Source organism: Limulus polyphemus, unplaced genomic scaffold (assembly GCF_000517525.1).
Source record: "Limulus polyphemus unplaced genomic scaffold, Limulus_polyphemus-2.1.2 Scaffold2995, whole genome shotgun sequence".
In the NCBI taxonomy this organism is placed as follows: Eukaryota; Metazoa; Arthropoda; class Merostomata; order Xiphosura; family Limulidae; genus Limulus; species Limulus polyphemus.
Window position 1 is genome coordinate 57,496 of NW_013668605.1, and position 14,110 is coordinate 71,605.

General features: G+C 30.4%; 1 protein-coding gene across 6 annotated transcripts in view; it reads left to right on the plus strand.

Annotated features, from left to right (window-relative positions):
* Positions 1-14,110, plus strand: part of LOC106468401 (zinc finger Ran-binding domain-containing protein 2-like) — a 100,032-nt gene that overhangs the window by 54,447 nt on the left and 31,475 nt on the right. For all 6 annotated transcript variants that reach the window (XM_013928826.2, XM_013928824.2, XM_013928825.2 and 3 more), the window contains exon 3: positions 9,583-9,635. In XM_013928826.2, the coding sequence (XP_013784280.1) occupies positions 9,583-9,635 (53 nt within the window). The remainder of the gene's footprint in view (positions 1-9,582; positions 9,636-14,110) is intronic.

Sequence of the window (14,110 nt, forward strand, 5' to 3'; positions counted from 1 at the left end):
TTTACTTGTGACCACTCAGTGTATATTTCATTTATATTAAGCCAATACCTTAATTTATTAAAATCAACTTGTAAAATTTCCTTTTCAACTTCCATATCAACATGAGTTATAGTTAAAGCTGTATCATCTGCATGTTGATATATTTTACTCTTTAAACCTATATTTACAATATCATTAACATATAAGTTTAATAGTAGTGGAGCTAAAATAGAACTTTGTGGAACACTATAGGTTATAGTCACTGGATTACCCGTTATTTCTTTGATTCTTGTTATTGGAACCCTATTACTCAAATAATTCATGAACCAGTTATGTAACTTTCCCCTTGTATGTAGCAGTTTATCCAGCACTATTTTATGATTTAATGTATCAAACTCTACTTAAATCCAGAAATAATGCAAGTACCTTTTTATTTTTATCTAATTGTAAATTTACATCATTTCAAAAGTTTTCTATTAGTAATGTGGTACTTTTATTTTTAATAAATCCATATTAACACTTGTTTATAATATTATTTATTTCAATAAAATCCAACATTTTGTTATATACATACCTTTCCATTATTTTTTCAATCACAGGTAAAATGGAAATTGGTCTATAATTATTGAAATATTTTTTGTTTTCCTGACTTTTAAATAGGTTTTATCATTGATATTTTAAGTCCAACAGATATTTTCCCTTTTTCATAAATTAAATTTAAGAGGCATATTATAACCTTTGCTAGTACATTAATACATGGTTTTATGTATCCTAATTGCATACCATCAATTCCTGGTCCTTTGTTAATATCCATTAAATTTATTATATTAATAACTTTTTATGTTATTGGAGGGAAATAAGTCATATTAGTCTGTGAGACACAATCTGAAGATAATTTTTTTCTATTTGTGACATAATTATTATTTTCATTATTATGGTTACTTTTTAGAGTATTTATCTTATTTATAAACTCTCTTTTAGAATTATTTACTAAATCTGTAATACTTATATTTGTACTGATAAAATTTCGCTTTATTTTTTCTTCAAGTGATTCATCATTAACATGATTATTTACTAATTCATTAATACATTTCCAAGTTTCTTTCATTTTACCCTGAATGCCAGAAAATTTTTGCCTTTCCTATAAAACATGTTACAGAATTTCTCTTTTCTTTGTAAACTGCTTCATTTGTTTTATTCTTCAGACATTTATACTTATGCTATAATTTATCCTTTTCTCTTATTAAATCCAAAATATCAGAATATATCCAAGGTTTATATTCTGTATTCCTTTTTCTTATTTTAATCTCAAATGTATATTTTGAATTTCATTTAACACACAAACCAGTTTTTCATACATTATCTCAGGATCTTTTAATCTTAAGAACTCTTCCCAATTATAGCTGTTTATATCATTTATAACACTATTTATTTTAATTTTATTAATCATTAAAACATTTTCTATGCTCTTTTTTCATAGTTTGTTTTACTGTTTTTAAACTAACCAAAAATTATCCTATGATCTGGTATTTGTTCCTTCATCACAACTCTTTACATTTACAACTGTAAGTTTTGTATAAACATGATCTAAAAAGGATTGAACCAACTTTCCACTTCTCCATTCTGATTTTGTGTTAACATTTATATTTTGTTAAAATCCATTAAAATGTAACAAGTTTGATAGTCATTGATCAGATTACTATTTTCATTATTTTTTCTTTAATATTGATATTTATATCACCAAGATATACTATATGTTTACAGTTTTTTAATTCATTTAGCAATTTTCCAAATTTAAAATATAAAGATTAGAATTGTAATTTGGAAGTCTGTAAATTGGAAGTATTAAAACTTTATAGTCATTTACCTCAACAGGAAATGATAATATTTCTACATCTTCCAAACTTAATTTCACTAATTCTATAGGTAAATGTTTTTTATAAAAAAAAATTAAAATTTCTCCTCTTCCGTTATTACTTTTACATTTATAAATTTTTTTCATAGACTTCCAAATTATAATTTTGGATTTCATGTTCTTTCACAAATGTCTCTGTGATTATTAATATATCTAATAATATCAAAACTTCATCAGCAACTGTACAAAAAATAGTCCCACTTATCGTAAATATTATTAATATTAATATGTAAGAAATTCAAAATATCACCTTCAATATGCTCTAATTTGTGTATAACATCATTTATAGTTTCTACTTTTTACAATTGATATCAGTGTGTTCACTATTTCTTAGACTAAAAACCATAGATTACAACAAATTAAATAAAAAATTTTCAAAATTACAATTCAATTTTAATTTATTACATCCTCAGTTTCTGATTGCCTTATAAACACATTACTATTTTTTGTCCAAATAAATTTATATAGTTTTTCTTTTAATAATGTTCTTGCCTTCCAAAATAGTTCTTTATTAGCAGCTGTTAGACTTTCGTTTATATAAACTCTGTCTTCACCCATATTCTGTTGGATTTGACTTTGTTTAACTACTTTCTTTTTATTCTTCAACCATTTCTCTTTATTCAAAATACTTTTGAATTTAACTATTATAGGTACTATCTTTTTACTATCGTGGACAGGTATTCTATGAGCCATTAATATTTCATGTTTTTTTTATAATCTGGTTTACTAAACTTTTCAGCCACTTTGTGTAGAATATCTTTCAATTCCTCATTATCTTTTATTATTACATGTATCTCTGTATTGCTTCTTCATTCATACTGTTCCAGATCATTAACTTGAGTTAATATTTTTGAAGTTAAATCACTGTTTTTAGTATTATTATTAGACTTCAGACTTTTCTCATCCTTTTTCAGTATTTTGATATCTTCTGCATGCATGCTTTGTATTAAGGATATTTCATCATACTTAGCTGACAAAATATTTCATCTAACATGTTTAATTTTATGTTTATATTTTAGAGCACAGTAGGTACCACTGGATTCTGTAAATCATGTTCAGTCACATCCAAATCTAGCTGAGTTTTTAGGATCTTTTCTTGATCTCCAATATCAGTAGATTTTAACGAATTCATTGTTTCAGTAACAGTTTCATTAACTAGATTTCCATTGTTGCTTGCTGTCAAATTGCATTTTCTGTCATTGAATAAACCAGAATTATTTTATCATTTAGTAGTATCTCGACAGTGGTAACAGTGGTATGACAATTTTATGGCATTAGACATATGTCTGTATGTCATCTCTGACAATCCGCTACATTCATAATGACGTGAACCATTACAAATTCCACAACATTTTACATAGTCTCCATTGACAGGCAAAGGCTTGATACAAACATCACAACATTTAGAAGCCATTTTATGAGTTATTTCTTATTTCTGTGTATGATGTTTTCAATAAATGAAAAATATTTTCACCATAAAAAGCAAGCTATTGTAAACTTAGGCATAAGCATTAACCATGTCAATGTAAACACACTTTTTGTTAGCCCTACAAAAACGTTTAGTATTCTTTCTTTATATTATTATCAAAAAGCAATCTGTTCAGGACTTTTTTTCTTTTCAATTTCAAATGTTTTACAACTATTCAACTATACTGAAGAAAAACAAACATAATTCCACAAGAAAGTATTTTACTAAATATCAGCAGGGAGAGAAAAAAACCACGTTACCTCTTTATGTCATGATTTGCCAACATAGTATACATATAAGTAATATTTACCTATTTCTTATACAAACTGTGTATCAAAAATGCCAATGTTTTTTTTATTCTCCTATATTCTGATCATTATCTACCAATATATGATGAGATTACCACCATACTGCAAAATTCAACTCAAAGAAAACTGAAAGTGTATATCGTGGGTCACCTTGGGTTTGACCAGACCCAAACACAAATGTATCCTTATAGTAGGCTGTGGATTAAAAATCCAATAAGCAGGTTATTTACAACAATTATCAAACAAGGTTTCTACAAAATAGGGCCATTATAAGCAGTCATCATAGAGAACACTTGTTGAGGAATGAGATACGCACATATGCTTACCACAATGATGTTATAAGATAAGATGATACTGTACTACTTTGAAGAATTATTCTCTATAACAGCATATATAGTGAAATAAACGTTTAAAAATTTGTTTCATATGCTATAGGCTGAACTGCATGTATAGTGATGGTCAATGATATGGGGTCTGTGTAGACCCAAGATAAATATTAGATTATAGCTACGTACTCTGTCAACTTGTATCGAAAATATTAGTGTCATGTTGATCAAGGGCTTCTGGCTGACAATTACATAAATTGATATAAATTTGTAATGATTATGATAAAGATATACAACTGAGAAAGTTGTTGTGGTGCATGTGGACCCCAGGTGTGCTGATTAGTGTTAATTCAGTGAAACTACGGTAACGGATAAAAAGCTCATGATACATAGTTCAGAATAAATTCAATAGAGATCGGCACAAACAGCATTTCCAATGTCATCTAGCATGCATCATAACATGCAAATAAATTCAGGCAAGTAATTAAAAACACAGCAAGAAATGGTTTGCCCTAATTAACTATTTAAATATCTGTTGAAACATGGAGAGTGCGCGAGTTATCTCAGGCATATCATGGAAGGTGTTAATTCAGTTTGGCTGGACTCCATTTATAATAAGCTTCTGCTTTCTTCCTTCCAACCAGTTTTATATCCAATGAGCCATCCTGTCCCCCACGCCTACAGAGATAACTTTTTTAACAAGTATTTTATGTGATCTCTTGGCAAATGCTTTCTGAAAATCCAGGAACACTAAATTTATACCTGTACTCCCATCTACATAAACAGTAACTGCTTCAGAGAGTCTAAAGATCAGTGAGGCAAGATTTTTCCCTAGTAAATCATTGTGAACATCCAACCAAATTCTGAACTTTGATAAGTAACTTTGCAAAGCATCTTTTATCAGACATTAAAAAAATATTTTCTACCAATGATGTAAAACTAATAGGTCTAGAGTTACAGGGACAATTTTTATCACCTACCTTGAAAAGAGGAGTAATGTTAATCATCATCCAACTTTCTGGTAGTAGCAAGTGGTTTACATATTCAGTTTTTAACATCTTTCAAACTCTTATGGGTATATTATGTGGCTCATGAGTTCTGTCATTGTTTCAGTTTCCTGATTTTTTAGGCCCAGAATTAATGTGATCATCTTGTTCTCATCTTGCAACTGCTTAATATGAGGAATATTGCTTAATTATCATTAATAAACATTGAAGAAAAAATAAAATTTAATAACCCAGCCATCCCATAATCATGAGATATTAGCCTTCCTGTATCATCCCTAAAAGGCCCTACTCCTATCCTAACATTTTGGTTGTCCTTAAGGCATTTAAGGAAGTCCTTATTATCTTTTACATTTTAAGCCAATCATTTTTCATATAATTTATTTTCTTACTTCACATCTGACCAACTCTCTTGATCTTCTATTATCTTCAAAATTTTTTTATTGCAGTCAATTTAAAATTTATAATGCTTTCTTTAATCTTTTACTTTATACCCTTTTTGAGCCAATATGGTTTTTTACTTGCATCCACCCTTTTTTTTCCTTTGAGAAACAAACTTATCTTGAATATTTAAGAATTTATTTAAAAATAGTTTTCCACATTTGATCAGTATATCTCCAATTAATTCAGTTGCTCAATTCAAGGAGATAATTCTTTTCTCATCCCTTCAGAATTTTGTTTTTTGAAATTTGGAACTAAAATCTTGTTATTCTTTATTGCCATATGCAGCAAAACATCAAACCTAACTAAACAATGGTCATTTGCACTCAAATGTTTCTATGGAGTTCACAACAGATGCCAATGATGAACAAGCACAATGTATCACATGAAAACAAACAGTTTCTTAAATAAACTTACATTGAAAACTAATAATACATACATCTTGCCTGTCAGAATTAGTTCATAGTCCAAATAGGAGAATCATACAGTTTAGTCTCTATGCATTCTAAGAAAGTAATAAATTACTGTCAATAAAACCACCATGAGTCTATTCCCATACCCCCGACAATGGTCCATGAGCAAATGAACTCGTAGGGGTTTGTTTAAATGAAATAGCATTAATTATCTAGATGGAGGGTAATCTAGATCTTCAACATAGTCATATATGGAAATCATTGCTGTTATGTTAATAGAACAATAAAAATAAATTAAAAACAACACATATATATATATATATACATTATTTATGTGTTTTTGGACATTTAAATACTCTTACATGGAAACTTGAGCTTGATATTGGTTATAAACAATAGTTTTTAGAAGCTGTATTTGCTTTTACATTCATTGTTTATTAGCAGAGACCCACAAAACATTTGCAGTCAAATTAGTATATTTATTGCAACAATACTTTTATAAATACAGGATTATATTTTCAGTTAACTAACTTAAGAGGAAGCAAATGAGTGCTAAGTATTGAGCTGATCATCAGCATTTTCAATTTCAAAAGAATACAAAAGAATTGTAATCACAGACACTGAAATCTAGAAGTTAAGCCTTTATTAAATTTGCTCTATATTCAATTACCACTGTAACTTGTGTACATTTTTTGCTCTAGATTAGTTGGAGCTAAACTTTTACCATACTTAATTCTATTCATAAAATTTACACTTGCTTATGCCATACTAGGTGGAAATTTACTGTTTCTAGATACTACAATTCGTGTCAAGAATGGGGAAATCTTTACTGGTATTTTCAGCAAGCCGTCTACTAAAGCTCTTTGTTTGCATTTCCACTCTTATCGTCCCCCTGCTGTAAAAAGAGGTGTTGTTATTGGCTACCTCCATAGGATTGATAAAGTATGGAATAACAAAGAAATGTGGGAGGAGGCTAGGGAAAACCTGATGACTCTTTTTAAGAAAAAATGCCTATCCACAGAAATTTATACAAAACATAATAAGAAATTTTAATGGGCAAAAAGAAAATAGGCATTTTCTCTTGAACCATAAAAATAAAGCACATTTAATGTTCAGGCAACTTGGGTGATTCCATATATAAGTGATATTATATACCACAAAAGTAAATACATTAATTAGAGCATCAGACTTGCCTATTAAAATAGTACAAAAATCAGGCATCTCTCTTAAATCATTAATAACAAGTTAAGCATACAAGAAAGAAACACAATGTATGAAAAATAACTGTGAAGCTACTAAATATGGACTACATGATAGATGCCATAGCAAAAACATTAATTGTGAAGTAACTTGTGGCAGATGCTCTAGTACGTTTATAGGTGAAACTTGCTGACCTGTACATGATCGAATATCTGAACATGTGTGTGACATTCAAAACCTTAATACTGACAATGCTATTGCAGAACATTAGGGAAAATAATGTGGCCTACCACAAGTGGATAACATCTTATCGGATGTCAAGATGTTATCTAAATGTTATAATTTTCTGGACAGAAAAATTAAAGAATCCATTTTAATCAAGAAAAATAAAACTAAATTGAACAAATACAAAGGTTGGCCTTTACTGTAGAGACATTAATGCCATTTTAAAGATTTTGATATGTTGAACTTTGATGAAGTCTCTATAAACACTTACAGGGGTTGAAATATATGTTCAGACATTGTTTTTTGTATGTATTGATATAATAAGATGGAAAAATACTTACCAATACAAATATGAAGAAATGTTTTAGATAGGTATTCTATTCTAAATCCAGTAGTTTATTTATTGGTTTACGCATCTTGTTTATTTAGCATTGTTGGTTTGATTTGTCTTAACAGTATAAATTCAAAAATGTTTGATAGTATTTTAATACAGTATGATATTTCTAAACGTGTATCAATGTTTGTTTTACGAATGAAAGTGTTCCAATTTAGATTTAACTGGATTAGTGAACTTGTAGGATATCAATAGCTCCTGACAGAGCTGTAATAGCGAAATATTGAGCTAATAAAGATACATTCTGGAGATATAGGTCATGATTTTACTTGTGTTTATAGAAATTTTTCATAATGAACTGCAGTTTGCATTAAAAAAGTTAAGAATAAGTGTTAAAAATTGTTACTGGTTTTGATCATTCCAACTATTCAGCAACTAAAATTATTATTCAATCAATTAATGTCACAAGAATAATTAACTAATCAGAATTTATATTTCCAGTTATTTCAGCTATTCATTAATCAATATTGCCTTTAAGGTTTTTCATTATTATTATTTTAGTTTAATTCATGTTTGCTCAACTTAATCGATTAATGTCACAACTCAAGAAAATAATCAAATAATCCAAATTAGGGTTTATGAATATTACTAGCAGTCAGGATATTGGCATAATGTTTGGTTGTTGTTAAGCACAAAGCTACCCAGCAGGCTCTCTCTGCTCTGCCCACCATGGGTATCAAAACCCAATTTTTAGTATTATGTTTTACTAAACCATTTTTGAGAATTGATCAGTTGAATGTAATTGATTAGCAAATTCTACTAATTGTTTAGCTTTAATCATATCAGACTCTACCATAATTTTTCTTATAACTTCACGGTTTTCTTCTTTTTTGCTATTGTGTATCATAATAAAAATGTTCCGCATATTTCTTATTTGTTTGATAGCTGGCCTATTGAATATTGCTTAATATGATCAATTTGTATTTTTGTTGAAACTAGTATTTTTTTACAGCTTTGCAAAACTTCAAAATTAGTTAATTAAATGTAGAACTGTAGTGAAGGATAAATTTTGACCTCTGAAGATTCCGAACATATTATCAAACAAAGATTTGAACCTTCATTAACATTTATATTTGCACAATTTACTAATGAGTCACAATAACAACTGGTTTATATTTGAATGAAAACCCTTTTACATATAAGACATTCACATTTAGTTTAAATATCCTATAGAACACTAATCATGTTTTTATATTTAAAAAAATGCACACTGCTTATGTTCACGTTTGTAGTTAATGAGGCATTCATATAGCTACATACATTAAGCTTGCACCTTATTGCAGCCAATTGAAAGAACTGCAGCTAACTTCAGCAAAACAAATGTACTTGACAGTCACCATTCCAGGCATGTTTACACTCATTTTAACATAACATTTTGATTAATTAAATATATCTAATAAACAGCAAAATGGAATAAATAACTTTAACAGTTCTATTAGAAAATAAATGTGTACCTTCAAATATAATGATAGAATGTTATCATTTTTTTCACAACACTGTTGATGATTAAACATACACCTTGGGGGGGGGGGGACATAGAGTTACATCACTGCTTTCATTCCCTTATCAAAATTATAAGTATTTGCATGTATTTTGTTACATACTTATTCTTCCATACCACTTTTGTTATGTCTTATACACTAAATATTCAGTACATTTTATTGAAGCAGTGCCGTTGTTAACATAATTCATTGTGCCCCACTGCTTCACAGTAAGAGTTGCTATATATAATGTTTTGGTGATGTGTGTTTGTTTTTTGTAATAGGCATTATACAAAAAAAAAATTGAATTTTCCATTAGAAATATCTTCAAATTCCAGGCCAGAGAATAAACCTTCAAGCACAACTCTATTTAAATGTCATGCAGAATAATTCATTATTGATGCATTATTATCATTACTTACTTCCAGGTGTGGCAACATTAACTTTGCCAGAAGATCTACTTGCAATCGCTGTGGTAAAGGTAAGAAATGTATAACATAGTACTACTTAACAAATATAGCATTGCAAGACATTCCTAAATTTACGTTGAAAACTTTCTATAGAAGTAGCTGGAGAGGAAAATTGTTTGTTTAATTTTTCTTCTCTCTGTATGATCTTACCTTGTATTTTTCTTGTTTCTTTTACATTTGTTTTGATTTATATAAGCTACACTTTTGAAAGAAATAATTCCAAAAGTTTCATATCCTTAGAAAATTCACAATGATTTTATATGAAATGTTATTCTGTAATAAGCTATTATTTATTATTGATGGTCATAAAAAAGAAATAAGAATAGTTATAAAAATTCATTATTGAAAGAAATTCTTTTATCATAAATTTGGCTGTACAAGATATTGAAGTGACCCATTTTACAATCTTTAAACTACTCTATTTAATAACATATTTCTTTCTAATCCTATATTCAGTCTTAACGTCTAAGCTTCTAGTGCTTGCAGAAAAATCACAAGGATTTCTTCTATCAATGCAATTTATGTTTTAAAGTGAAAAAAGTTGCACCTTTTTGCACATTTTATATCAACTTATTCTTGGAAATCCAATTCAAATATATGTAATGTACAGCAAATAAATACTCTTTTCTTTTTGTTATGTAATGATGAAAGTTTTGAGTTTTCTTAAAATAGTAGTAATTAAATATAGAATTTAAGAAATGTCAACTGATTTTGTCAAAATAGTTCTACAATGGAATGAAATTCATTGACCCTTATACTTTTGTTATCATAATTTTAGTGATTGAAAATACATTCAAATATATTGATGCTTTATTTCTGATTTTAGAAAAAAGTTTTTTTTAAATAAAAAATGAGTAAGAGGTGTTATGCTTGTCCAATTTGTTTTTGTTCTGCTACACTCAAGCATTGTTAATTCTTTGGGGAACTCATTCTCATGCTACTCATACAGGAATTCTTTTTCCTTATGTTAATATTTGTGATATCAGTTAAATTACACAAATATGTTTTTGTTTTCAAACTGATGAGGGCAGCTTATGAAATATATGCTTTCTGATAGGTGTTCAGTGTTTGCTAAACACTGCTTAGGTTTTGTGAGTTGGTTTTTTATTTGCATTTGAAATGAATATTTTTTTGGCATTTTCATTGGAACTTTTCAAAAATATCCATGCAAGCTGTTTCTTTGTATGCATCAAACAATTGTAAAACTTTCTTTGTGTATTTTCAGGTGTTAGGTAATCACTGTAAACAATTTTTACATCAGTTATGAGGTTTAATGAAGGATTATTCTGTATTTTTTGATTGGAAAATGGTTTACCTCTATATGAATGGTGTTCATTAAATTTTTCCTTTTCTTCCTTTCACACAGAATTTAGCACGTAACCATAAGTAATGTTTTGAAGATAGAAAGGAGAAATATATTATTCTTTTACCTAAATTTTGCTGACATGATACTTTGTATTTAATAATGATATTGAAGAATTTTTTCAGTTAACATATTTTAGAGTTTCAATACTGTATCAAAATGAGTCCATTGTATGACCCCTCATCAGCAAAGCCATACATTGTAATGTTTACTATAATTCTGGATTTACTATGTGTATCTTCACAGGGTTTTGCAAATATTTAGTAAACATTACAAGTTTGTTGTATACAATATATATTTTATATTATCTGAGTTTTAATTTTTTTAATTTCGAAAGGAAATATTTACTCTTCCCTTATAAATTGGTTCCTATTGTTCAACCTATTAGAAATGTGCTACAGATATTTACAAATCAGATTATAAAATTTCAATATCTTCTTACATTACTGAGATATCGCTATATTTGTTCAACCCATATGACATAGCCCTCCTATATTTTCTGTATTTTAAGAAATATGTATAATTTCCTTTGATAATGCTATTCGACATGTTTATTATAACCAATAGAAAGAGTACATTCTGAAGTACGTAAATAAGACAATTATGTGTTTTGTTTTAGTTGTCAAAGTCGATAGTTCAGGAGGAGAGCTAGAGGTGTTGAAACTAAAGGCATTGCTCTGAGCAATAATGGAATTTTTTAAAAATATTTTTTTAGGTCAGTTGGAAAGTCAGTTAAATTCTGGTATTTTTCAAACATTCTTTTCTAGTGCCTGATATTTTTTTACTTTTTTTTTGGCTTTGATATGTATATTTGAAAACTACATGACTAATTTGTTTTCACAACCAATGTAGAAAAAAATAAGTTCACCAAGTCAAATACCCTGGTGCAAAAGGCCTTAAAGCTAAAGGAAATGCTAAATTTATTGTTTTTCAAGTAGCTTTAGGTCCTTGGTCCCAAATGACCATTCCAGTTATCTAACAGGTATATTAAGATTACAGTACAGGCTCTTTCTCAACACCTCTTTGTGCCCTGACTTGTATATACCATGTATCCCTTTTACCTGAAGGTTTATTTTTCATGGCTGCTGACCTACAGACATCACGAGTTGGAGTAATTTGTCCACAGACCTCTTTCTTATTCTCTCTACATCCTCAGACCAGTTCTTCTTATCCAAAACATTGTCAGACAGGAAAGGGGTTAAAGTCCTATTCACCTATTCATCTGATCACTATTTCTCACTTCTATGTTCAATCAGATTTCGATCGTGGTCATGTTCAGTGATGGTCTTGAAGGTTTTGTTGCCTGCTCTAATGCTTTTAGAGATGCTAGACAATGCATTTTCTTCTAGGCTCTCTTTAAAGGTGAGGATTTATATGAGAGTCACATCTAATCAGATTTGTCACATTTCTATGCGCTTAGTGGCTTGGTCAAGTTGCCCACTGAAGGTCATTGTGCAGACTGGTATGTGGACCTCCTCCAATACTTTTATCTCGCATTATTTACCTGATCTGGCAGTCTCTTCAGATGAGATTTTTTGCCTATCTCCTGTAGCTATCTTAACCATTTCAGCTAGTTTATACAGAGGGGTGAGTCTTTTCATTGTTACCTTTCAGGGTACCTTAACTTGTTTTCACAGGATCCCACTCTGTGGCAAGTGTGCTTTTATCAAACTAATTCCACACAAGCAACGACTAATTCAGTATACTTTATATAGGTTGCAACAGGCACTGTGGAAATGAGGTGTTCCATAAGACCACCTAAGAGCTGATCAGGTGTATTACTGTACAATGTTGGACAGCCACTCATGGACTATCATGTCTAAGGCATAAGGGAATCCTGTCTATCCCTTCCAGTCATCAAATTGAATAAATTTGTGTCATTTTGCTTTTAAAAATTTAAGGAACTTGGTTCACCTATTACACTGTTTCTAGAGCACTGTTCCATAGGACTCCTCAATGCACATTACCCCCCAGATTCTAGTAGCGGAGCTAGGAAGTCCTTCCCACACCCACTTTCCAGTCACTGGGATGATGGACAGAGGCTTTTCCTCCAGAGTGTTTGATTGAATTTCTCCACTCTTAGAGAAGAGGGCAAAGTTGGGGGCTCTCCTACTTGAGCTTCTGGATGTTTTTCTTTTTCCCAGATGTTGGTAGGAGCAGCACCAGCCTATGCAGGAGCCTACTCATAATATCAGTTCAGATTTGATGCTTCGCTATCTGGTTGGGGTGTGCATGGCCCTTCTGTTTGATCAATATAGATTCAGTACATTGTTCATGGAAGATGGTTCATTATCTCCTCATAATTTTTGAAGGCGAGGTGGTCACATACTGGGTCCTTGGTTGAGCACAGTTGTTCCACATCCTCCCCATAATTCCAGGGGCTCATACAGTTGGGGAATAAGGATGAATGTTCATAATTCCAGACTGGATGAGTTCTGTTTCCTTTTTGTTGAGTAAGCCATACACGATTCCATCATTCTGAGCATAAGGTGTTGCCTTTTTTGGGCTTCTTCAGGTGGAGGAGGTTTGTCCACTTCGGTGTTGCTTATTTTCTTGTCATGATTCTGGTGGTATTACTCTATGGCTACAGGTTGGGATCCACTCATTAGTATGTATAGATATAACATTGAAGTCCAATTGCCCGAACTACCAGTGTGGGATACAGGGACCAAGACCCCTTAATTCCAACCCCGAGTAGTGGAACCTCGGCTATCTGGTTGGAGCTGGCCCATAGTTATGATCACTCACATACAGTTCTCCCCACGATACAGGAATTACATTCAGGGTGAAGAGCATACCTATCCTGGATGTAGTGTGGTTCCCCCACTAGGGTGCCAATCTTCTGTTGACACACCCATGATCTATGCAGACACTTTCTCAGTGTGAGATTCTAGTTAAAAGTGGGAGCGGAGTTATGTATGTTTTGGAAATTAACATTTTCCTAAATTGAAAATGTATTTCCAATGCTACTTACCTCTTTTCACACTCTCCTGCCCTTCCTCCCCACTAACAGCTGGTACTAGAAACTGGGATGGAGTCAGTCTCAAAAAAGTGATAACATTATTTGAATGAGGTGCTTATATACAGTACCGGGATAGAGGGCACATTGATGTAGTGGAGAGT